Source organism: Lasiodiplodia theobromae (assembly GCF_012971845.1).
Source record: "Lasiodiplodia theobromae strain AM2As chromosome Unknown scaffold_26, whole genome shotgun sequence".
NCBI lineage: Eukaryota > Fungi > Ascomycota > Dothideomycetes > Botryosphaeriales > Botryosphaeriaceae > Lasiodiplodia > Lasiodiplodia theobromae.
In genome coordinates, this window is record NW_023336467.1 from 349630 (window position 1) to 375255 (window position 25626).

A 25626-nucleotide genomic window follows, 5' to 3' on the forward strand; every position below is an offset into this window, starting at 1 on the left:
TGATATTCGAAACGGCCCATGTATCTATCGGAAGCTGTAGATATTCTCGCGGTCACACCAGGACACATGCGGTCATTCAACAAGAATAATCGCCTACTGCTACCTGAAAAGATCCTAAATTACTGCTCCAGATTAGTCACTTTGACTAACGGCATAGTCGGGATTCACCTCGCTCACTTCTCAGTTGAAGAATGCCTCACATCTTTCGAGGATAAGGGATAATTCACCGCATCAATCAACTGGATCACAGCGCATCAAGCCATCGTAGAATTCATTATGACCTATCTCATACATCTTCCATAATCCATGAATAATCATTTACTATATCATCAAAGAATTTCAGTTCGCAGCATAATGCGCGCGGTATTGGACTTAGCCTGTCGACCATGTGGAAAGGTAAGTAATACAAGCACAATTTCACTTAAACTTAGTTCTAATAGGAGCATCATTCCATTTGAGGAAGAGGGGGCAATATGCGGGGAGCGGTTGGCTTCAAATTGAATAGAAACCATTGGACATTGCTAAAGGTAAGCTAGACCTGATATTGTCACAGCCTTGTGCAAAATAAACAGGAATCCTTCTAGGCAGACATTGACTCAGCGAGCTTATCTTATACTCGATTGATGCCGCGCATGCGCCCTAACCCGCCCCACCGCCCTCCTCCGTTTGAACAACAAACCAGCCAGCCTCGTGTCCACCAGCTTGTCGGCTTCAACAACACACCAACTCGAACATCCAGCATGATACCCATTTCGCCACATTCTCTAGTACAGAGAAGGTCATGGACGCAACTCAGCGTGCAGAAACAGAACGCAGATGACCATCTTGCGCAGATACAGGACCTTGGAAACGGTCGGGCACTGCGGAGGAATAGCGCACCAGGATTGATCCAGCGAGCACCATTTTGGACAGGCTGGTACCCAATTGGGCTACCACGGACCTACTACAGACCGAATATCAGTGATTGGGGCACGGCCGACACTTTGATACAGGACGACGAGGGAAAAGCGTTGCAGAAAGCCTCGGACGGTGGTATGCTTGAGGGTTCATCATCACAGGATGATCATCGATTAGCGAACTCTGACTGTCGCTTTTGCTGTGAGCCGATGGCTGCACCGCAACTGGATATCGGCAGATTTGGCGCTATCAATGACCGCTGGTTTTGGGTATATCACAGGAAGCCGTCCCAGGCAGCGTGCAACGATCTCTTCCACGGACCGTGTCCAACCTGTGAGCTGGCCGAAGCAGCAGAGCCATCAAATCTGTGCGGCTTTTGCCGCCATCTGAGACTCAGGCATCTGTTGTCTTGCACAGATGAGAGCTTCGCTATCTTATTGTTTTATCCAAAAACGCACTTAGTGGACAACTCGAATTGCCCCTTTTGCCACTTCCTTGTCAACTATGGGAGTGGTCGTACAAAGTACTGGAAGGATATCTTCGCAATTACGCGCTTACCTCGCGACATTCATGACTTGGACTTTGAATCGGAAAATCCACCATACCTGCACATGATTCATGCCACTATACTCGCAGACAGCAGTCAAATTACATGCATCAAGGGGCCTGACTTAGGGAACAACGACATTTCCCTGTCAAGGTGGATAGGAGAAAAGGAGTGGAGACTTGCCAGAGGTTGGATTGATGAGTGCATCTCGAATCATTCAGAGTGTCGACTAGGGTTTGCCCGTACAAGAGTACATCAATTCCGACTTATCGATGTTTGGAAAAGGTGTATCCAGGAAGCCTCTTTGGACGAAAACTACGTTGCTCTCAGCTATATCTGGGGATGCAAACAGAACCCCGTCTGGCTGAAAGCTACACAGTCCTCTATACAGTCCCTGGAACAGCACGGCTCTTTGGATCCCACTAGGATGCCGCAAACTGTTGAAGATGCTATACAAGCGTGCCGCATGCTTGGAGAGCAGTACCTTTGGGTAGATCAGTTGTGTATCATTCAGGATGATGGAGAGAACAAACAACACCAAATCGATAGAATGGCTTCTATCTACTCGTCAGCTAAGTTTGTGATGGTAGATGGTGATGGAAGTAGCATGGGAGATGGCTTGGCAGGAGTAAGTAGGGAGCGAAAGGTGACCTCACAAGTCATCATTGACGGTATACGATACCATGGACTTCCTGAAGATGGAAAATACGCACGTCTGGATTCGACTTGGAGTTCTCGAGGATGGACATTTCAAGAAACCGTGCTGGCCCGGAAGAAGCTCTATTTCACCCAAAGCCAACTGTTTTTCGAATGCCAACTCCACGACAAGTACGAAAGCCTACTCACTAATACATATCACAAGGCTACGGCCATTACCCTTCGTCGCCGCTGGCCCCACGCCTATAGCCTCCGATCCACGAGTCTCCAACAGCTTCTAATCTCGTATCGAAGGCGCCGCCTCACATACGACTCAGACACTCTCAATGCATTTTCTGGGATACTTGAGGCTTTTGATATTCTAGAGAATTACGTGTACGGGCATCCATGCGGGGCTTTCGACCAATGGCTTTTATGGTATCCCTTCGGTGGGAAGAGCAAACTACAGGCTTCCATTGAGGGAACCGTTTTCCCAACTTGGTCATGGTCCAGTATGACCGGGGATCTACAATTCTGTGATTTGAAACGTTTCATCTTCTGCGGCCCTCTTACATCATGGCAGCACAATACGACAACCGGGTTCCGAGATATCAGAGCTACGTCGCCCAGAAATCTTGTTGACCGGTGGCGTCAAGGTATGGCTATTGCCTGGATGACAGGCTGTATTGCATCTGAGTTCTCGGCTCGACCAGCCGCAGGAATGGGCTTCCCGGAATATGTCGAATACTTATCCGAACGATGGCCGAGCTTTGAAGACTTCTGGAATGAAGCTTTCGCGAAAGACTCAGAATCTTCAAATGGCACATGTGATAGTGATCATTCCCTTCATCAAACCCCCGAAAGTGGTCTTGGACGGCTATCAACCGTCGCTCAATGTGCCAGATTCGGGTTAGGCTTCTCTACTAGAGGCAGCAAGATTCATCCTCATCTTGCAATCGTCCATCATCGACTCGGAAGGGTTGGTACCACTTATCCAGGTGGTCCTCGAGTGAAGCTTGAGGTCTTCCCTCTGATGTCATCAAGCAGGACAACATACGAGTTCATTGCGCTTTCCCTCCATTGGATGGACTATGAAGACAACTGGGCTTTTGAGCATGTGTCTGAAACAGGGCATTATATACTTCGGGATTCCAATGGAAAGATGTACTCGTTCCCGCTCCAGGTGGTGGTGATGCTGATTGGGAGAATTGGGCCAATCGCCCATCGAATTGCCATCGGATTCATTGCACTACACAAGTGGATCGAAGCTGAGCCGAAGTGGGAGAGGATTATCCTGGAGTAGGGCCTGGAGCAATTGAGCCAGCAATGCAGCGCGGTTAAGAGTATCCCAAATGAACCGTGTGATTACATAGTGCGGCCGCTGCTTACGAACGTGGCTGACGTGGTTGGGGAGTTTATGACGGGGACTTGTACAGACGCAGAAGGATGGCGAGATTTCGTTTGTTGGAGCACTGGGCCTCTAGAGTACGCGAACATGGGAGCTTGTTTTTTTTAGTGTGCTTGTGGAGTTTTTGTGTTTCTCTAAGGTTGAAATAATGCAACGAACCTCCTTTTCCGTTGTTCAGTGCATCGGCCCAATTCATCCAACAAAGTAGAAGGCTGTAATTGCAAAGAAATTCCATACTGAGTCCTAAGACACGTATACTGGTACATTTAGCTACTATCGTATGGGTTCTGCCGTTACTGAATACAGGACAAACCGCTTTCCGCGTGGAACACCCGCTGTACAAAACCCAGAAAATATTACAAAGTACACCACCTTAAGTCCCTCTTACACCATGTTCCAAACCACCATCTACTCTCCCTGAATCGACGCCAAACCTCGACGACTCTGAGAAATTATCTGTCTCAAAATCCAGTCCAAGGCTATTACAAACGCTTTCCGCCGCTATTACCGTACTGCTCCTCGCATCGCTTGCCGGGCCCATGCCACCCGTTCCGCCACTGCTGCCGACATCGTTGACAGTACACGCCTCGCTCTTAACATCTGTGCTGACCCTCGGTCTCTTTCCTTCCATCACAGCACCCTCTCCTACTTCCTCAGCAATATTATCACCAACTCCTCCTCCCCCTCCCCCTCCTCCTCTTGCATGATCGCCCGTCCCCACGCTTCCACGCCCTCTCTGCGTCACCGTAACACCCAACCCACGCCCATCACCACCGCTCCCATGTCTTGACCCCCGCACCCCATTACCAGCACTATTCCCCCTGTCGCTATCATCCCCAAACATGCCGCCCGCACCCCCATGCATCCCCATCTCCACATCCGCCACCGACGCCCCCCACCTCCCCCACAAACTCCACACCTTCCTCCTCGTCGACATGCGCCCAATCGTCCACGTCGACGCCTTCCGCACCACCGTCCCGCCCGGCCCCACCACCGCCGCACTACTCGCCGCACCACTCGCCGGCCCCCCAATCCTCGGCGAAACCTGGCTATGCTCCGCCGTACTCCACGCCCTCTCCCTCTGCCTCCGCTGCTGCTGTTCCTGTAACTGCTGCTGGAGCTGCAACTGCAACTGCTGCTGCTGCTGCAACTGCTGCATCGCGGGGAAACGGATCGTCGTCGACAGTCCCGGCGACTCGAAGGCGGTGTCGCGGTTGCGCGTGTCGGGGTTATTGGGGAAAATGGCCGGGAAGTGGCGCGAGAGGAAAGGTTTGAGGATGGGGACGCAGGCGCAGATGATGCAGAAGGTGAGCTCGACCTGCGTCCAGATGGCGACGGGGGTCCAGTGCCAGGTCACGTCGCCGTAGCGGGGTTGGTGGAGGAGCTTGGAGATGGGGATGAGGCGGCAGATGCTGACGATGCAGGAGCTGTGGTTTTTTGTGGGTTAGTGGTGGGGGCTTTGGGTACGGGGTATTTTGATGATGACAGGTGGGTATATGGGAAAAGAAGAATGATGACTAACGCTGAACCTAAAAAGAAGACGGTGGCCACTTGTGCTTTACGTTTTGGGCCGAGGTTGAGCGACCAGATTAGCGGTATGGGTAGGCTTAGGATGAGGAGGTCATCTAGATGGGTGAGACAATCGAGTCAGTATGGTGGATGATGTCCTGGCCGGTGCGCGATCAAATTGACGGGATAATTTGAACACGCAATTGCCCGAAAAGGGGCTCACTTACTAACGCAGTGGAAGATGGGGATTGCTATTAAGGTCTTAGTGCTAATACACGTCCGATGTTGTATGTGCAGGTCCCTAAGCGAGTCAGCACGAGGCCTGCAAAGTGCTTCGTTGCCTGGCTCTGCAGGGGAGAAGGGGGGTGGGTCAACATACCACTGCGCAGCAGGCGGGTCGCAGGCAAAAAAACTCAAGACGATGGCCGTAAGGGTATGCGCGATCGTGTAGGTCATTACAAACCACCAGCGCTTGTAGAAGCGGTACACGTCGAATAAACGCCGGTACAACAACAGCAAAGACGTCTTGACAAAAAACATTGCCGCTGTGTAAAATACTGCCGCCAGGACGCGGCCAAGGAGGTAATGCGGGGAGAAATCGTCAAGGCTGATATTCCAAACATGTCGGCCAAGGCCGTATTTAAGCAGGACCTGGACGAGAGAATCAGTGACGGGTCTTCCAGAGACAGGGTATGGAGGGATAGGGATAATGAATACCTCGAGGGTTGCAACAAGAAGCGCCCAAAACACCACAGCTAGAAGCAACGCGTCTGTGGAGGTGTTAGCGGGGAATGCAGCCTGGGCCGGAAGAAACGGGAATCGGAGAGGTAAGGAAAGAAAAGTCGAGAAGGGCCGCAGCCGCCGCCGACTGGATTGCAAGAGGAATTGACAGAGAACCAAAACAGAAGATACAGGAAAGAAAACACAAGGAAAAAAAGGGCAGGCTCACAGTCATCGTAACCCAGTCCTCTCACAATATGCATGCGGGTATAGAAGCGCAATCCCACGGTCAAAATGACAAAAACGGCGCACACGACGTTCGAAGCGGTGATGCGGTAGGCGAGCGACGGCGAATCGGCGAGCTCGCTGATCTGACCTTCGGGCGCTGTGCCAGCTGGCGTCGTGTTCCAGTCGACGTCTCCCGTCTGCGACATGGCCACCGACGGCGAGACGACAAACAACACTACTACCACCACCGGCGCCGCGGTCCGACTCTTCTTTCCCCTTTCCAAGGATGGGATGTATTACACTGCTGCCGCCACGTAGAGGACCGGGATGCAGCCAAGGATCAGGCTGAGGAGAAACGCTGCAAAGCATTCGCAAAGAGCGAGGCGGTCTGCTATTGGTGCATCCAAAATCCTGCTGGGTGGTGTGGCGCGAGAGGGTGAAAGGGGGCGTGTGGCAGGACAACAAAACCCACCCGGCCGACAGAAAAAATCAAGCGAACGATTGCCAGTTGGAAAGGATGAAGAAACGCAAAATTCCGCCTTTTCCCACGAGGAGTGTCTTTGCGTCGTGTGTGCTGGGATACGAAGTGGCGGGTTGTTGAAAATAGGCGGTGAACATCGATCGCCGTTGGCTAACGCCGTCGTCACCGTCCAATGGACTGCAGGATGGGCCGGATGATCGCTAGCGGTGCAGGAACGGTAAAGCGGACAGCAGATCCTGTGCGGGTCCAACAGGCAGCGAGCAAGTCTTTTAATTCGACCGTTGCTCCTGAGCGGCGCGGTATCATCAGCTGCCTGATTCGGACTTTCATAGGGAAATGGGCGCCGGTGGGGAAGACACCAGGCCTGCGCGTGAAAGGAGGATTCGAGGCACGCGCTGCGGGAGATCGTCCGAGCTACTGTATCAGTAGCTGGAAATTGACGGGAACGATGGCGGAACTTTATTTAGTCTGTATTGCTGGATCGCGGCGTGCAATGGTCTTGCCAAGACGAGTATAGGCCCGGCTCCATGCAAACTAGGAGAAATATATCCAGAACTGCTTGAGAACAGGTATTTGACGAGCCAGAAACAGGGCTATGACGCGGTAATGCTCCTGTTAGCCTTCCCGCCGGCCGAAGGGTGCAGAAGCGCCGCACAAAGATGCCGCTGGCTTACCTTTGATAGATCCGTATGCCCGTGGTGGAGTGGCAGTGAGCGGGAGAGCCGTTGAGCTGAAACACTGAGACGCTCCGAGCGCAGACTGAAACATAATAAATACACGCACACGAAGCTGCAAGACAAGGCTGCAATTGGGCTGACTGGTTGATAAACCTCGCAACGGCCATCGTCAATCATCACCCCACGTTCAGGGTCTCTCGTTCGTCAATACAAGCATTGTCGACAGCGAAGCTGATGTAGGTTGCGTCAAAATGCGCCGGACGCCGGGATGGGCCATGGTTTCGTGTGCCGTGGCCAGACCCCTCGCGAGGTGGCACTGACTTAGGGGGCCGGTCAACCTTGGTACGTATGCAGTGGCTTGCTTAAGCTTCTCAAATCAGGAGACAGGGTGGGGTAAGAAGCGAATGAAGATAGTCATTGCCGCCTGACACGGTCGTGGGCCGCCTGAGCCTTGGCCACGAGTATTTCTTCGCCAATCGGCACTTCTCCGTCCCACCTCTGCGCCCTGCGATGTGAACACCCTTCTCTCAGCCGCAATTTTACTCGCGCATCGCCAGCCGTCTTCCGTTGCACCAGGTGGGGCCAACGGGCCCGTTACGCTTCTGGAAATTCCTAGTCATCACGCAAAACAAAATGTCCGTGGATCAATGCGGATATGACAATACGATCATGAAAGGAGAACCCATCACTTAGGTATACACCAAGTTTAGACTGCTCGGCATCCGATCTACGTCTACAGTTTTATATACCTGTATGATTGCAGTACAGCGCATGGCAGCCATGCGATCCCAAAATAAACACCGGGGAGAGAATGTCCGAATCGAAATGGCTAAGCAGCCCTGATGTACGACATTGCAGTAGCTACGAGTGAAAGAGGTATCAGTAGAAAACCCAAAATAACATCCATCGTGAATCATGATCTCTTTACATCCAATGGCACCAAATATTTCAACCGCGCCAAGCGAGGCCGGCTCCAATAAACTTCCCCTGTCGCCGACGGCTCGCTCTTCAGTCCGCCTTCAGGATGCCAACAAATAGCAAGCATCGAAGCCCTCGGCGCCGAGCTTCGTTGAATGTACCGAGCGCAGAGGTTAACGCTCATCGTAGGACGGGCCCATTGCCATCAGAATGGCCCGATAGACCTCCCCTCGAGTCAAACCGCATCTTCTTTCGCCAACGCACCATCTTACTCTGTGGGCAGAGTGCGGCCCTGCACGACGAGGATGCTAGCCTTGACCTTCGACCTAACAGCGGTCTCAGCAACGACGCCCAGGCATTTCTGCGCCTCGGAATCAATGTCGTCCCGTGGAACGTCCTTGACGTTCTCCTTGGTGAATGCCGCGAACTGCGCAATGCTGCGTCCCAGAACAATCAGATCACCGGCATTGCGCGGGTTCTGGCCAATTTCCGATTGTGCGCGCTCAATGGCGGCCGAGATCGGGCTCGTCGTCGTCACCGAGTCAAAGAGAACTGAGTCTTGCAGCTCGCTTGGAACAGAGCTGCGCAGCGCCTGGAAGAAGGCACCATCCTTGTCGGCGCTGGGTGCAACCGTTGTTGTAGGTTGTTTGCTCGTTGCTGGAGAATCTGTTTCTACCGCTGGTGTGATTTCGGCAGAATAGTCGAAGTAACCGTCAGGAGTCTCGAAGTGGACGATTGTTGCAGTGACATCTGGGTGCTCAGCAAGTTGAAGAACAAGACGGATTGCGGCCCGGTCATCGGCTCCACCAAAAAAGGGGAAAAAGATATGGTGGGTCTTGTCGGCACTCGGGGCTATCGGGATGTTCTTCTCCTGGCTGCTGCGAAGGCTGATATGACTGATCGAACGCTGCAGCTTTTTCCGATCCTTCTTGCCGGAGCCACCAAAGTTCTCGTTGATGAACACAGCGGTAACGCTAGAGGTCTTGTTTAAGATAGAGGTGACGAAGCTGTTGTAGGCACTTGTGTGAAGCTTGCGACGAACTGCATCATTTGAAATGGCAACAAGCTCAGACATGTTTCCGGTCTCGCTCCAAGGGATGATGACAAGGTCCGAGGACATGTCTGAAGCGCGGGAAACCAATGTGTCCGAGAAAGATTCCTCTTGTGTGACATCAACCTCTCCGGAGATTGCGAGATTGTTGAGATAACCAAACGTCCTGAAAGTGTTCACCACAGGGTCGTGTAGTCCGAACTCGTCCACCTCGGACACCTTCATGACTGAAGATTCACGATCGGTGAGCCCCAGCAAACGGATACCATGAGCCTTGACAGGCCTCTTCGCCACAGTCGATCCTTCTTGCTCATGCGACTCAGACGGCTTGGACGGGTGGACCTTGTTCTTGCCGCTGCTGGAGGTGGCACCGAACAGTGATACGAGGGGAAGCAACGCAGACATGCTGTCCAGGCGAAGGTAGACAAGTAGGCTTTGAACCTTTGCACTCTCCAGCTTCTCGAACGAAACCGCGTCCGTGCTGTCTTCGCGGTGGCTGATGGCAGCACCCGTATCCCAGTCGATTTCGCCCCGCTTCCACGCCTCAATCTTACGTTGGTAGTGAGGAGGATACAGCCAAGACGTGAGAGGGGTCGTGACAAAAGTCGTGATCAAGGCCATGACGACGAAGATGGTGAAAGTACGCTGACTGAGGATTTTGGCTTGCAGTCCGATATTCTAACCGCAATTAGCTGAGCGAAGCTTAAGCTTGTTGCAAGCTTAACTTACCAAGACAATGAGTTCGACCAAGCCCTTGCAACTCATGAGGGCACCAATGGTAAAGCTCTCTCTCCAGACAAGGCCACAGGCGCGCGCTGCCCCAGAGGCGCCGAGGAACTTTCCGAAAAAGGCGACGCAAACGACACCAATGACATAAGCCCATGTCATTCCCGTGTTGAGCAGACCCAAGTTGGTGTTGAGACCAGACAGAGCAAAGTAGAGAGGAAGGAAGACAGCGCCAACGATATCCTCAATCTTCTCAGTCAATTTGATGGCAAAACCTCCCTCGTGGGGACAGATCAGGCCAATGATGAAGGCCCCGAAAATAGGATGAATACCGATAACGCCAGTGAAGAAGGCGGAGGTGAGGGTCAAAAGCATGGTCATAGCAATTATTCCCTGGCTAGGCCCATCCTGAAGAGCGCGGGACCTGCGCAGGACCCACCAGAATGCAGGCTTGACCGCGTACCAGACAAAGAGCACGTAGCCGACAGCGACTAGTAGGACCCAGAGGGCGGTTATTCCACTACCTGCATTGACGAGCGCAACGCAAAGAGCAAGGAGAATCCAACCTGTTCAAATTGGGTTAGCTGCATGAAACGGTGCCTGAAAGTCCCCGCAATCTCCCCGCAAGTGTGCGACCTACCGACAACGTCGTTTCCAACACCAGCCGAAAGCACAATAACACCGACCGGAGTGGTGAGCAGCTTCAGCTCAGTCAGGATTCTGCACAGAACCGGAAAAGCCTAGAAGCTCGTGTCAGCCTCGCCACCTTCCCTCCGCTAAAAGTCAAGCGTACCGTAATTGCCATGGCAACACCAATGAAGAGCAAGTACACGCCGAAATTAATCGGCACCGTGCCCCCTTCGCCATGGAATTCATTGTACAGGCCGTAGGAGATAGCAGCGCCCAGGCCGAAGGGAAGGGCCATGCCCGCCACGCCCACGCTCGCCGCAATCTTCCAGTTGCTGAGGAGGAAGCGAAGATCAACCTCGAGACCAACCAGGAACAAAAACAGCACAAGACCCAAATTGGCTACGAGTGTCAGGGCGGGCATTGACGCCGTGGGGAATATCGTCTCGGTAAAGTGGGGTATTTGGCCCATGACCGACGGACCCAGCAGGATGCCGCCGATGACTTCGGCAATGACGCGGGGCTGGCGTAGCTTCTGCAGAGGATAGTGGAGAGCACGGCAGAAAATAATGATGATGCCGGCCTGCACAGAGTCAGCCTTGAGAGGCGCATACGAGATGTGGGGAGGATGGTACCTGAATGATGAACAGGATAATCGGATCTTTGGGGTTGTAGTGGGTCGGATTGTTACCCTCGAGGATACCCGCCTGCTCGGGAACCTTGGTGGAGCTCGTGGCCGTGGCCGTGGCCGCGCTGCTGGTGACGGACGACATGGTTGCTCCTCGTTCCTGGGGTTTGGATAGAAGAGGGAGAACCCAGGCCAGAGGTTGGAGTCCGGAGGCCGGCGCGCGACGCGTGTGTATATGTAGTCGCGGGAATCAAGGCGGCGCGGGATGTTCTCGAATCGTAGAGTCAATTCAGGCGCACCAGCCGAGAGGAGCTCTCCGTTTCGAGATGGAGAGCGTGATCTGACGGGCTGACGCGGTGACGGAGGGCAAGCCAAGCCCAGAAGCTAGGCGTCCGCTTGGGGTCTGGGCGGGTTGGCCTCCGGTGCACCATCTTGGCCTGTGTGGAGAGCGAAGCAATTGGCTGACTCGAGACAAAGGGCCAAGCCACCCGGGTCAGCATGGCCCATCTGACATGGGCAGAAGCAATGGTGGTGAAAGAATGGAAGAAAGGGCATAGACACGGTGCTGTTTGCGACTGCCGCGGCGTCCGGGGAGCCGGGAGCTCCCTTGCACGAGCTGCCACTGTGTCTGGCCCGCCGCTTTCACAAGCCTCTCGCAAAAAAATACGACTCACCGCTTACCGAGCTCGAGCCCCACGCCCCGCGTTTTTCTGGCGTTGCACACATCACTGCCCTGTCGAGCAATCTCCTAGCGCCGTTGAACGGCTCTGTCTTATCTCTCTCTAATTTCGTGCAGATCTCTAGCGGCTGCCGCTAGCGCCCTCGGCTGTTGTTTCTACTTTGGCGGCCGTGCCTGCCTGCGCTTGCCGCAGACGCCTGCGCAACACCAACATCCGCCACACAGCTACGCTCGCTCCTGCAAACACCAGCGCGTTCAGAATGACCATCGCCCAGAGCGCCCGCGCCGCCACGCCCGAGCCAAGCCCGCCTCCAGATGCACCGCTGGCCCACGCATCCTCACCGCTCGCACTTCCGCCATCGTCCCTGTTACTCACGCCCCCCGGCCTGAGCTGGCATCAGGCGGAGGCATGAGATGCTGGGCTGGGCGGCGCATCGCCAGTAGCCCAGTTTTGTGGCGTGGTGCCAAGTACGAACGCCATCTCTCCACCCTCCGCGAACACGTCTTCCCATGTGACCCACGACTTGTCCCATGCCTCACCGTTTACCGTCAAGCTCTGCACATAGTAGGCGCCCTGCCCGCGCTGCGTCGCCGCATCCACGTTGGATGTGATGTTGAGGGATTTACCATCGCCCAGCGAGATCGTCAGCTGCTCAACCCACGGGCTGCCCACCAAGAAGGTTGTCTGCCCGGTCACGGGGTAAAGGCCGATCATGTTCCAGAGGATCCAGCTCTGCATCGCACCCGCATCGCTGTTGCCCGGAATTCCGCCCCGCCCCGCGTTATAGCTGTTGTATCCGGTCGTGCGGATCTGCCGGACCGTGAGATCCTGTCGGCCCGCGTAGTTGTAAAGGTACGGCGTCGTGAAGCTCGGTTCGTTCCCCGGGTTGTACAGCTTTTGCGAGAAGAACGCGTCCAAGCGCTTGACGAACGTGCTTGAGCCTCCCGCCCGGCTTATCAGGTTATCCATGTCGTGGATCGCATTGAAGCTGTACGTGTACGGATTGTCCTCATAGTACGGAGACGCCCAGTAGCAGTCACCACACGAGAGGGGATCTTGCTCCACGAACGTCCCGTCGGCGTTGCGCGGGACAACGAAGCCACTGAACCCCAGCGCCGTAGCGTTGGAGTTCCAGTGGTTTCGCCAATTGCGGGATCTGCGAATATACTTCGTGGCGTCGTCATCCCGGCCTAATCCGCAAGCCACTTGGTAGAGGCCAAAGTCATTCGCCGAATACTCCACCGCTCTAGACACAGCTCGTGAATACGTGGGCGTGATCCACCCGTAATGGAGCCAATCTGGCAGCGCTCCCCTCCCCTCCTTCGTCGACGACACGTCTGGCGCTGTCGACGGATCGTTGCTATTCGCTGGCACCTTCTCCGCATCGGTGAGCATCGCAGCTTCAGCGCTGTTAGTAGTTTCTTGCAGGGATAACTTTGATCTGGCTTACCGTAGCCCGCGTCCCAGTTGATGGCCCCTCTTACGCCCTTCACGTACGCATCAGCGAGAACATTGTCAGCGTTGGTCCCGCCTTGGACACGACCGTTCCAATTCGATGATCGCGCATCAGGCATGAAGCCTTCATTTCTCCAGATGTCAATAAATGAGCGAATCTGTTCCTCGTATGCCTCTGGTTGGAGGACATGCATCAACGGCGTCGTGCAGCGAAACAAGTCCCAGAGCGTAAACCCTACAACCATCGTTAGCTCTGGATTGAACAGTACTGGAAATTTGGCTCACAGTCGTCGTAGTACGGCTCATCAGATTCCCACAAGGGATTCTCTCCAGTGCGGTTGGACGGGATCAGGTGCATCCCGTACAAGCTTGAGTACAACTGCGTCAGGAACTCTGGATCCGTCTCTGTCGTCGTGACTTTTGAAAAGACCTGGTCGTTCCATGTTTCCTTAGACGCAGCGACCAGAGACTCCAAAGTGGTATCAGACGGCAATTCATCGTCCAAGAACTGACAGGCTTTATCTGACGAGATGAACGAAATGCCAACTGTCGACTGGACAGTAGTTTCGTCAAACGCAAAAACGCCTCCCAAACGCTCAGAACCGGATACAGACGACTCTTTCCCGTACTGGTCAAGAGTGGTCCCGCTTCCGGAAAACGTCTTGCTACTCGTCGCTGTAGTGTTGAACCTACCACAAAAATAAATGTCCCAGTTCGGTGCTAAGAAGTTCAAATCAGCCGGTGTTGGAAATCATTCAATCCACAGCACTCACCGAGATTCCAGCCATTATTATACGTCCCTTTCCCCTCGTAATGCCCATCATCAAAAATCTCAAACTCTCCACCCGCATACTCCTGCCCCCACCCCATCCCCCTGAACGACGGCAGCACATGCGACACATCTACCACCACCGCCGCCGACGCATTCGTGCCAGCGGGGAACGTGTACCGATACAACCCGGCATGGTCCGTCCCGGCCAGCTCGACCGTCACGCCGTTCGCCAGGCTCGCGCGGTAGTAGCCGACCTCGGCGTCGTCCATCGCAGCGCGCGCAACGCCGAGGTCGGCAAGGGGGTTGATCGGCACGGATGAAGAGCTACCAGCAGCAACGACGGGCAGCTGGGAGACGACTCCGTATTTCGGCGCGCCTCCCGTGCCGCTCTCGTGGAGCATGCTGAAGCCGGTCACGTTGCCCGTCGGCAGGTAGCCCGAGTAGGCGTCGGTGGTGCCCGACGAGACGTCGATGCCGAGCTTGACTACGGAGAAGGGTGCTGTTGCCGCACATGAGCGAGAAGCCTGCAAGAGAAACTGTGGGGGAGTTTACCTGGAACGACGCCGGGGAAGACGTTGCCGCCATTTTCGGTGCCGTGGCTGGATGGACTTGTCAGCGAATTCTGCTTCGGACGAGAACAGCCCTCATACTCCAGAATCAAGCCACAGGGAACTTACAATGGATCGACATATTGTGTATAATCAGTTGCCTGCGCCAGCACTGCACCACCAATCTCGTGGACCACCAGCACCAGCGCCAAGGACGAAACAACACTAGTCATAGCGATGCTAAGACTATTAAATGGGTATCAATAAAAAGATTAAGAAGAATCAAAAGAAGGTTGTGAAAAAGCTGTTCGTCAAAGAACCGGAGAGAATTGCGATTTCCAGAAGCGGAACCACAAAGCAAGCGCTGAGGAGGTGTGTCTATGAAGTGGCTGCCCTTTCCATGGCAGCTTTAGGTGGCGATGAAACAAACAATCAGCGGGAAGCCCAAGAGATTTGCAGATTCTGAGAGCTTTTCACTCGACTCTTTCCCAGCTGATATCGACACTGTTTTTCTCTTATAGACCAGCACGCCCACCTCCACACACTTGCACATCACAAGTGGGGCGCACGCGAACAAGCGGGGAGTCTTCAAAGAGTGGACATGATTTTGAGCACGGTGTTCAAAGAGATGCCACGATAGGGTGGCTGCCGGATTCTGGTCAGCCGAGTGGCGGAGGAATTGTTGAGCAAAGCGCGTGAGCGTATCAGGAGCGTGAGAGAGGAAGCGTGCCGGTACACGCAGTCGCCATAAGGGGGCGCAACAGGATCGGGAAAACGGCCCTGGTAGCACATGGCCCCCATCGATAGTGCCGCATCGGTCCAGGGCTGCACGGTCGGATAGGAGCGCTAGCGGAATGGGCAAGTCGCTGCATGGTCCAGCATACTAATTTGGCCCGTGGCTGAGAAGCATGATGGCTATTTGCGCAGAACGAAGAAGCTTTATATCTTCTCTGATGGCGCACTGAGGTATCCCGAGCTAACGGAATGGCGGTTCTCGAGGGGTACATAAAATGGGTTCATCGCACAAGCAAGGGGAAGAGGATACACGGCGACTGAAGTTGTTGGGACGATCACTTCCCCACACGACAACATACTCTCGCACGCTTCGCAACCGAGGCGTCTGATTGGTGTGTTTCTAACATTGCGCTCCTTCGGTGAATCCAACGGCTCGGTGCTATTAATTTATTCCAGCAGCCGCTTGTGTTCCATCTCTACTGCACATGTGCGAGCTTCCACCGCTCAATAGTCTGTTATCATGTCTCTCACTCCTCGAATCAAAGCTGGTTGATTGCTCACGCATCTGATCTAGGTCATGAACTATAGCGCCTTGCTGCCACCTGCCGATGTCATAAATGTCAGCGCCTTGTTGATCATGATGCCACGACCGACGAGCCTCAACGCCTCAAACCTTAGTTCTTGCCGACTTCATCACCACCTGCTGCATCCTGCCGCCTGTGACCATTTGGATGAAACCTAGTTGCGAGAACAAACTCTACGACGTAGCTACGTTGTGATCATGTTGGTATTCTCAGCAAACTTTCAGCGTGCCCTCACGCAGTACCGACTTAATTACTTTAGGTCAACAAACGGTGCGAGGCTTACCGTCTCAGACGCACGCGAGGATTTTCAAAGACAATCCGTCGCCCGGTTAACAGCACGGCAAGTCTCATGGCTTAATCGCGTGGCTGGCCATTTTCGTTGCCGAGACATGTGCGCGCTGTGTTGTGCGACCCCGCGTGCTTCTACCGGCTAGTCGCACATGTCCGCGTCCGCACCGAGTCTACTGCTGCGGTTGGATTCTCTTGCGGTCGACTTCCGGCCGTGTCTGGTTGATTTTCTTGTCCTCTTGGTCTTGGAAGTGTAAGGCTTTTTGACCGGATAAGCTCGTCATTCGCACTTCCTCACCGGGCGCGATTTTTCCACGGATAGCAATAACTGCTACAAAGGCTGTAAAAACACTCCGCTCAAGAATCTAAGAGCCGTGTGGGCAAGCAAGATATCGTCATGTTCATCAATCCTCGGCTCCATACCGACGGGTATGTTTTGCGTGGAAGGTACTCGGCGTGGAACCGACTATCCGTTTGCTGCCTGCCTACAAGGATTCACAATATTGCTCCTGACGGTATCACAACTGCAAGTCATCCGTGTGGAGCTGATGCTCAGCTGTTTCAGAAATTCCGAGGTGATGGTCAGTTAAATCGATTGCCCAGGTTACCAAGATCTGCTGACTTCGGGCCAAGCTCACATGACGACAAGGACGCAGGAACGGCTTCCTAGGCTAAATTGCATCCTTCCCGGCGAGCCTACCGAGTAAGCTTGAATGGTTCCGATTATCAAATGCCGGCACTGCGGCAAGATCCGAGTGGATCGTTTGGGTGCAAGAGTTGGCGCGGTCGCAACCACAAAATCATATGGATATTCAAACCGTTCGCGGAAGCCCCCCTAGAAATTGCTCTGCATACAAACACGCCACGCCAACAGACATCTCAAAGCCTTAGATCCAAGGCAACCAAAAAGAAAAAAGAAAAGGGGAAAACAAAAGCCTCAACCTCCCTCCATCACCTAGGTACTCATTCAAACCCTCCACCTCCCCCAATCCCCCTTTCACAACCGCCTACTCCCCACGGGGCTACCGCCATAGCTGCTTCCCGCCTCGCTGCTGTCGCGGCGGTGGTAGCTGTTGGCGTCGCTCTTGCGGCGCAGCTCCTGGCCCCAGCCGTCGAGGTTGACGACGACGGGCGACCGCCCGCCGCGGGTGATGACCCAGACGACGTCGGCGTCGCTGTCGTTGATCTCCTGGTGCTGTGCAAAGGCAGGGATGAGCGCGAAGTCACCGGGACCCAGTTCCTGCCGCGTGCGCCCGTTGTCGCTGACGATGCTGCCGTGGCCGCTGACGGCGTAGATGATTGTGTCTATTGGTTTGAGTGTTAGTTGTGAGGGGATAGGATGGAAGAGTAGGCAAGGAGAGTGGAGGGAGGGTATGAGGGAAGGGCAGATAGCAACGGACCTTCGTTGCCGTGGTGGTGGACGGCGGAAGTCGTGTGTGGTTTGGCTACCATGACTGCGTGGGTGGGTTAGCGGGCGGATGCGGCGTTGGGGATTGGTGGTAACAACGTACCCGTGCCGCATATCTGGTCGGACATGTCTGCGATGGCGTTCATACGGATCATTCCTTCTGTCTGCGCACCGCTGGTCTTGAGGTTGTCACCCTTGACTACCTTGACTGCGCCGCCAAGCACCATTGTGGCAGTGAAAAGGATGGTATTGTTTTAGGGGGGAAAGAGGTGGTGAATGTTTCCAAAGAAGAGAGACGGCCTTTTAATATTCAAAGGTAAACAATTGAAAGAGCACGCGAGCAGAATGTCAACTTCAAACCACCAGAACGTGAGGGCAGCGGGGCCTTAAGAGGAGAGCCGTCGTCTCCTCACGCAGCTAGCCATGTCAGCAAGATGCAAGGCCCACTCATCAGGGTCTAACCATCACCGACTTCCTCTTGCGCGAATGCCTGCTCGTCCCTCGCCCGCACACCCGCGCGTTCTCCTTCCCCACATAAGATCGCGTGCCATGAACGTCATTCCCGCCGTCGGATCCCTGCCAGCATCGGAGCAAAACGGGGCCACAGGCTGTGCGGAAAGCCACTTGCAGAAGCCGTGATTGGACGGCGGGAGACGGCGCGTTCTGGAAGATTGGCGGATTGGGTAGCTTGAGCACCGTCCCTCGCGAGCTTGTTTCCTCTTGGACTCTCATGCACCCCGCACTTCTTCCGCTGCACTCTGATAACCTAAACGCACATGTCAAATTGCTGAAACCTCCATTTCCGCTTCACCGGAAAGCCGGTCCCGCCGCTTACGGCCCTATTGTTTCCGATTCCCCTCTATTTAAGGCTTTCCGATGTCGGTATCAGGAGATGGCCCGCCTTGCATATCAAGTGGTGGTGTAGCGATTCGAGTGATCCGCGTAAGCGCTCGGAGGGGATGGCCATGCACAAAACAGAATACGGAATACGAAACCGCCTGTGAGAGAAAGTAGAAGGGACTTTTGTCGTTTTTGAGTATCATTTTGGAAGCGAAGCCCCGCGTCCTCTGTCACCATTTTTAAACCATGTTCTGTCAGGGAAGCTAAACCCCATACATCCTCCGACTCACTCACTCCGAACTCCAGCGCATTCCAGCTCGAAAGGAATGGTGAACTTTAGATCGTCGCCCCAATGGTCTTCTCGTGCTCGATCTGCTTCGGGTCAACAATCACGATGCCCTTGCCCGCCATCTTTCCACTTCGCACCAGCTCCAGCAGCTTCGGAATCTCGTTCAAGCCCTGAACCGGGTTCGTCTTGACGGAGATGCCATTCTCCGACACCACCTTCATCATCTCGCGCGCTTCCTTGGGCGAGGAAATAAGCGAGCCATGAATCTTGATGTCACGAAAGATAAGTTCGTGGAAAGGTATGGCAACCTCATCCGGCTATACGAAAGTGAGCTGACGTCCGTCCCAGACCACACATCTCCACGCCCAGCGCCTCAGCAGCACTCACCTGCGCAATCTGCACCATCAACCCATGCACCTTCGTCACCGCGCACGCCAATGCCGCCGCACCCTGCGCATCCGCAAGCGTCACCGTCGCGTCCGCTCCCCCACCACCCGTCACCCTCCGCACCTCCTCCACGACCCTCTCCTTCCCCACCCGCGCATCCACCACTACATCCGCGCCCGCCTCCCTCGCCAGCGCCAACCCCTCATCACGCGCATCGACCCCAACGACGCGCAGGCCCCTTGCCTTCGCAAACTGCACCCCCAAATGCCCGAGCCCGCCGCCCGCACCAACCAGGCAGAGCCACTCGCCCGCGCCCAACCCCGCCGCGGCCGTCACCCCGCGGTAGATGGTGCAGCCCGCGCAGGCCAACGGCGCCGCCGTCGCAAAAGTGACGTTGTCGGGCAGGCGCACGGCGTTGCGGGCGTCGACGCGCGCGTACTGGGCGAAGGCGCCGTGCGTGTGCACGCCGATGGCGCCGGCGCTGCGGGCGCAGTACTGCGGCTGCCCGGCCGCGCAGTCGGCGCAGGCGCCGCAGTGGCGCAGGTAGAGGCCGCACATGATGCGCGTGCCCGGCGGGAAGGCGGCTGCGGCGACGGAGGGGAAGGAGCTTTGCAGCGCGACGGTGCCGGCGCCTTCGTGCGAGGCGGTGCAGGGGAGAGGTGGCGTGTAGGTGCCTGCTGCAACCATCGAGTCGGTGTGGCAGAGGGAGGCGACGGCAATTTTGATGAGGAGGTCGTGTGAGCCGAGATCGTGCTTGGGGACGGGGATTTGGTGAATTTTGTAGGGCTGGTTGAACTGGGTGGTGGAGGGGGGGATTAGCATTGGGGGAGTGGATTGTGCCTGGGGGTGATACCTCGACTACCTGGCATGCGAGCATGCTGTCAGGGATTGCTTCAGTGTCCATTGCGATTCAGAGGTGAGTCAATTGTTTAACTTTTGGCGATTAGAGTCGGTTTGGTGCGGAGCTCCAGCGGTTCCAATGGCTCAGCTTTTATCTTCGAACAAAGAGACGAGTCGGTTTGTCTTCGTTGCACAAAATGAGGAGATGTGATATCCCGCAGCAAACTCTTGAAGCGCGTTTGTGCATGCATGAGCTGAAGAGAGACCCACCTCGCGACGTCCCGCAAAAAGCAATGACAGGAAGTGATACAGGAAGATAGTAGCCAGCCTTCTTAGGCAATAGAAATCTTGAGAGGATCAAATCCAGGGCATGCAATCGCAGGCACAATTGCATCTCGTGCTTTGCGTATCTCGTCTACCCCTCATATGTAGATGCTACGTCATGGTGATAGTCTATCGCCGGTCTCAATCCTTGAGCCACAGACGGGCCGTTGCAGGTGGAAGTCGTTGGGCCGAAGGTTGCATGGTCTACGATAGACCTGAAAAAAAGGAAAATATCAATGAAAATTGCGGCAAATTTGAAGTAGGAGATATTGGAAGGAAGACGTGAGGCTTGAAAATGCTGCAGGGGAGATACTGATAAGGCAAAGGTTGCATGTTCCTAGATTACTCTCGGAAGAGTTTCCCGTTCAGCTCCCGCGTTTGTTCGCCGTGGTCAACGGAGAAAATATTCGCAGGGCTGACATGGATGCCTCCACAAGTTAGTGTTTCTCATGAGCTTACGGATGTCTTTGGTTTGTGTGCGCTGAGGATTGTCTTTCGCGTAGTTGCAGGGCCTCATCAGGCAGCATATACTCAGACGGCAAGCAGGCCGGTTAATAAGGATTATTGGTCAAGTCGCACAGTGGTCCGCGAGGATGCATTGTTTCGGGGAGAGGGCCGCCGCCATGGCAGCCGTGGCCCCATAAGGAGAGCATCGTCCGAAAGCGTCGGTACCCCAGAAAAGCCGTGGATCCCGGCCGGCCGGCCAGCCGCGGCGCAGGCACTTCAGGAATGCCGCAACCAAAAGCGTCGCGAAGCGTGGGCACAGCTGACGGCGGATGAGATGAGCTCGGCGTGGTCGTACATAATGCGGCGGTGCTGATTCGGCAGGCGGCGTGCACGTGCCGCGAGTGACGCAAGGCACAGCTGAACCTCGGCATGTGCGACCCCGGACGGGGCGGCCGCTGACCTCTCCGCCAGCATTGCCGTCTCTTCTGGTTGGCTCGCCGCACGTCACGAGCACCGCTACCTGCGGCTCCCCCAGATTCAGGCGTGTCCGGGGTACGTGGGCGCCCTTCTGCCGCTGTCCGCTGACATGTGAAAGGAAGACTTGGGCGTTCCAAAGGCCGAGAGCACTCGCTATTAATCCGCTCCACCCTTCTTTATCACTACGTCCGTAGCCCGAACCTCACCGCTCCGTCCATCCTTCTCTGCTTTCCCTTAGTCCATCCACCATCTCAAAATGTCGGGAACGTTTTCTAAGGCCGATGTGGCTGAGCGCAGCAAGCCCGATAACCTGTGGATTATCGTCGACGAAGATGTCTACGACCTGACAAAGTTCCAGGACGAGCATCCCGGCGGCAAGAAGAGTGCGTGGCCCCATCGTGTGATGGATCCCCTAAAGCTAACTCTCCCCCGTAGTCCTCCAGCGTGTTGCCGGCAAGGATGCTTCGAAGCAGTTCTGGAAATACCACAATGAGGGCATCCTGAAGAAGTACCAGAAGCAGCTCCAGGTCGGCTCGCTCGACAGCAAGCCCAAGCCTGCTGCTGCTGCTCCTCCCTCGCCGCCAAAGACGCCCAAGGCGGCACCGAAGGCCGAGTCCGGCACCGTGTCTGCCGTTCCCCAGGAGGACTTCGAGCCCCTCGACCAGTTTGGTGACTTGATTCCGTTCGCCGACCCGTCCTGGTACCAGACTGTAAGTAGCCGCGACGCTGCAGAAAGAACGTGGTCTGACATTTGCCCATAGTACCACTCCCCCTACTTCAACCAGACGCACGCCGATCTCCGCGCCGAAATCCGCGAATGGGTCGACAACGAGATTATCCCGAACGTCACCGAGTGGGACGAGGCTAAGAAGGTGCCGGATGAGATATACAAGGCCATGGGCGAGAGGGGTTATCTTGCGGGTCTTCTTGGTCTCCACGAATGGCCCAAGCACCTTACGGATAAGCGCGTGGCAAGCGTGGAGCCGGAGAAGTGGGATCTCTTCCACGAGATGCTGCTGACCGACGAGCTGTCGCGCTCTGGAAGCGGTGGTTTCGTGTGGAACGTCATTGGCGGTTACGGTATCGGCTGCCCGCCTGTCGTCAAGCACGGCAAGAAGGAGCTCGTGAACAGGATTCTGCCCGGCATCCTGAGCGGTGACAAGCGTATTTGCTTGGCTATCACCGAGCCCGGTAAGCTTATTTTTAAACTTCCTTAGCGTTTCAAAGACTGACAGATAGCAGATGCTGGTAGTGATGTTGCGAACCTGACCTGCGAGGCTAAGCTCTCGGAGGACGGCAAGCACTACATCGTCAACGGCGAGAAGAAGTGGATCACCAACGGCATCTGGTGTGACTACTTCACCACCGCCGTCCGCACTAGCGACAAGGGCATGAACGGTGTTTCCGTCCTGCTCATTGAGCGCGACATGGGTGGCGTCAGCACCCGCCGCATGGACTGCCAGGGTGTGTGGAGCAGCGGCACCACCTACATTACCTTCGAGGACGTCAAGGTGCCCGTCGAGAACCTGATCGGCAAGGAGAACCAGGGCTTCAAGGTCATCATGACCAACTTCAACCACGAGCGCATCGGCATCATCATCCAGTGCCTGCGCTTCTCGCGCGTGTGCTACGAGGACTGCGTCAAGTACGCCCACAAGCGCCGCACCTTCGGCAAGAAGCTCATCGACCACCCCGTCATCCGCCTCAAGCTCGCCCACATGGCCCGCCAGATCGAGGCCTCGTACAACTGGCTCGAGAACCTCATCTTCCAGTGCCAGCGCATGAGCGACATGGAGGCCATGCTCAAGCTCGGCGGCGCCATCGCCAGCTTGAAGGCCCAGGCCACCACCACCTTCGAGTTCTGCGCCCGCGAGGCCTCGCAGATCTTCGGCGGTCTGTCCTACTCCCGCGGCGGACAGGGCGGCCGCATCGAGCGCCTGTACAGGGACGTGCGCGCCTACGCCATCCCTGGTGGCTCCGAGGAGATTATGCTGGATCTGAGTATCAGGCAGTCTCTGAGAGTACACAAGGCGTTGGGAATGAAGTTGTAAACTAAAATGAGGGATGTGATATTCTTCTTGTATTCTATGATATATGGGTTTGGGACGGTCATGATTATGTAGGCTTTGCATGTTGATTGATCAATGGCAGAGGTGATCTAGATTTAATGCTAGACGTTCTGGTCTCCTGTTCAAGTGATAGCTTTTCCCAGAGTATCTTTCGAATTCGTGAGCTTGCTGCTGATGGATCTGTGCATCAACACGTCTCTCCGCTGAGCCCCTTACGTCAGCTACAATAAAAGCTGTCAGCTAATCCCTGCTGATTCACCTGAAGTCGTGCAGGTTTCAGTTACAGGTGTAAAAAGAGTTTCCTGTGCTGCCTCACACAGCAAGTGTCATATAAGGCTTCAATGGGCGAGGCGGCGCTCGATGGTATGAAGTCACTGCAACATCTGGGGATTAATCATCCAGTTTCTGCCTTGACCACTTACACAGTACCACTCAGCCCTTTATGTTTTCGCGTCACACTATGCAGTCAGCATGCAGAGCATAAACCTCAGAATGGAAAATGGCAGGCAAACCATTGCGAAGTGGTACATAAGATCACTATTTGTGCTACATGGTAGCAATGCTCTTCAGCGTAGTACTTCCCTTAAATATCAGCCAGACCCATAAGCAGCCGTACCATATCTTGTCGACTTCTGAGATACATCCCAACTCAAATACAATGGAAACTTCCCACCTACAAAATCCAAGCGTTGCACAACTTCAATGCGACAGTGGGCAAACATTTGAGATGGGTGATAATTACGACGAGTAAGCTTGGTGCTCAATCTGGACCGATAGCTAATTTGTCTGAGAAACGAAGCTGACTGCCGATGAGTAGACCAAGTTCTTCTACTTCTGCATCTTTGTTGATGGAGCACAGTCCTAAGCAACCCTCTTCGCATTCATGGGCAAGGACTCTTACGCCAACAAAGCTATTTACAAAACCAAGAACATCCGAGCCTTGCACTGCATGGCGAGGAGGTGTATATATCGGGTGTTGGGCTACTGGCTTCGTGTTCTTCTGCAACATCTGCTTGCTGCTTGTTGGTCTTTTCCACAATGGCGGCTCCAGCCATGGCATTGGAACAATATTCAGAGGCACCAAAGAAGAAGTTGATCGTTGGAACACAGCATGCCATATTTTCATCAACATCCTGAGCACAACACTGCTGGCCTCGAGCAATTATTGCATGCAAATCCTCTGCGCTCCCACTCGCAGCGAAATCGATGCGGCCCACGATGCCGGAACCTGGGTTGATATTGGAATCCTGAGCATGCGCAACTTTTGTCACATCGAACGAAAGCGAGCATTTGCTGCATTCCTGCTTGCTTTTTCATCAATTCCCTTACACCTCTAGTAAGTTTATATCAATTCTTACTATGAGTTTTATCACTGAACAACGAAAAGTTACAACTCCGCCGTCTTCAAGGTCACTATCGGACGTGATTACGAAGTCCAGTTCATGAATGCAAGCGACTCCTCCATTGTAGCCTGGCTCAATCAGAACGCCAATAATCTCACGAATGGACAATGGAAATCCCAATATGCATCACAATACATCAGTGGGACAGGAACACTATACCTCGTTGCGGACAAAGTCGGTGCGACATTGAAAATTTCGGAAGCAAAAAAAGTTTGTCTGGATACGCATGGGACTCCAAGTATCACGGACTTCGGTACAATAAAGGTGGGCCCAAGTATTGGTGATAGTGAGACTTTGGTAGCGTATCCCCTGAATTTTCCAAGGTTCTCCAATTGCGATGGGTCCACCTTCGAATTGCCACAAGGTCTCAAAGTTAAGACAGCGGAGACACAAGGCCTCCAGAGCCTTACCAACTATGATCAGCTCCCGTGGGTAACGTTCAATGGACAACCATCTTTTCACATCACTCATGGTTTTGCAACGACGACTCCAAGCGGAAGCGAAGTCCAGATTGGTATCCATTTCATGGTGATTGTCATATTTTGCAACTTCATGAAGCTCTGCACGATGTCATGGACCCTAAGGAGGCCGCTTTCCTCCCAAATAGTGACGATCGGGGATGCGATTTCCTCGTTCCTGAAAACCCCTCACCCTGGAACCAAGGGCATGAGTACCCTTCATAGGAAAGCTGCAATACGCAGAGAAACACCAACAAAGATCCACGAACCCTACTTTGGGCGCTACATTCGTATTCCAGGCGAGCGGCACGTTATTCTTCGATCGACAATGTAAGTGGGCAATTTCAGTGGCTCCAAACGCATCATGTAGACGAATGCTACGATACCTGAATGACCGGCTAACGTCCTACTAGGCTTTTACTAGGTGTAATCGCCCTTACCACTTTCCTCGTCGTGTTCTTCACCAGCGGTCAACCTTCTTCTTGGGGCACGACATCGCTCCGTCGAGTGGGCTTTGCACCACAATCCTTCGATACAACGGCAATACTTCTGAATGCATTACTTTCGAA

At 54.4% G+C, this 25626-nt stretch overlaps 6 protein-coding genes across 6 annotated transcripts; 1 reads left to right on the top strand and 5 right to left on the bottom strand.

The window, feature by feature from the left end:
- Nucleotides 1-4153: 4153 nt before the first annotated feature.
- Nucleotides 4154-6151, bottom strand: LTHEOB_8323 (Integral membrane protein; the record flags this gene model as incomplete). The annotated part of the gene is made up of 7 exons (XM_035517788.1): nucleotides 4154-4224; nucleotides 4296-4915; nucleotides 5011-5113; nucleotides 5225-5298; nucleotides 5377-5648; nucleotides 5715-5767; nucleotides 5947-6151. The coding sequence occupies 7 exons, from the start codon at nucleotides 6149-6151 to the stop codon at nucleotides 4154-4156; spliced, it is 1398 nt and encodes a 465-aa protein (XP_035370443.1).
- Nucleotides 6152-8289: 2138 nt separating this feature from the next.
- LTHEOB_8324 (K+ homeostasis protein kha1) lies at nucleotides 8290-11198 on the bottom strand (the record flags this gene model as incomplete). The annotated part of the gene is made up of 5 exons (XM_035517789.1): nucleotides 8290-9750; nucleotides 9802-10364; nucleotides 10439-10538; nucleotides 10592-11008; nucleotides 11061-11198. The coding sequence occupies 5 exons, from the start codon at nucleotides 11196-11198 to the stop codon at nucleotides 8290-8292; spliced, it is 2679 nt and encodes an 892-aa protein (XP_035370444.1).
- A 931-nt stretch (nucleotides 11199-12129) lies between these two features.
- Nucleotides 12130-14741, bottom strand: LTHEOB_8325 (Glycosyl hydrolase; the record flags this gene model as incomplete). Its single annotated transcript, XM_035517790.1, has 6 exons — nucleotides 12130-13133; nucleotides 13184-13423; nucleotides 13474-13908; nucleotides 13962-14459; nucleotides 14513-14559; nucleotides 14638-14741. The coding sequence occupies 6 exons, from the start codon at nucleotides 14739-14741 to the stop codon at nucleotides 12130-12132; spliced, it is 2328 nt and encodes a 775-aa protein (XP_035370445.1).
- A 2371-nt stretch (nucleotides 14742-17112) lies between these two features.
- On the bottom strand, nucleotides 17113-17750 carry LTHEOB_8326 (Cupin RmlC-type; the record flags this gene model as incomplete). The annotated part of the gene is made up of 3 exons (XM_035517791.1): nucleotides 17113-17420; nucleotides 17516-17569; nucleotides 17627-17750. 3 exons carry the CDS (start codon nucleotides 17748-17750, stop codon nucleotides 17113-17115), a joined length of 486 nt encoding a protein of 161 aa, XP_035370446.1.
- A 949-nt stretch (nucleotides 17751-18699) lies between these two features.
- Nucleotides 18700-19861, bottom strand: LTHEOB_8327 (alcohol dehydrogenase; the record flags this gene model as incomplete). Its single annotated transcript, XM_035517792.1, has 2 exons — nucleotides 18700-18969; nucleotides 19040-19861. 2 exons carry the CDS (start codon nucleotides 19859-19861, stop codon nucleotides 18700-18702), a joined length of 1092 nt encoding a protein of 363 aa, XP_035370447.1.
- Nucleotides 19862-21383: 1522 nt separating this feature from the next.
- On the top strand, nucleotides 21384-23178 carry LTHEOB_8328 (Acyl- dehydrogenase; the record flags this gene model as incomplete). Its single annotated transcript, XM_035517793.1, has 4 exons — nucleotides 21384-21510; nucleotides 21563-21837; nucleotides 21889-22318; nucleotides 22370-23178. 4 exons carry the CDS (start codon nucleotides 21384-21386, stop codon nucleotides 23176-23178), a joined length of 1641 nt encoding a protein of 546 aa, XP_035370448.1.
- Between the last annotated feature and the right edge of the window lie 2448 nt (nucleotides 23179-25626).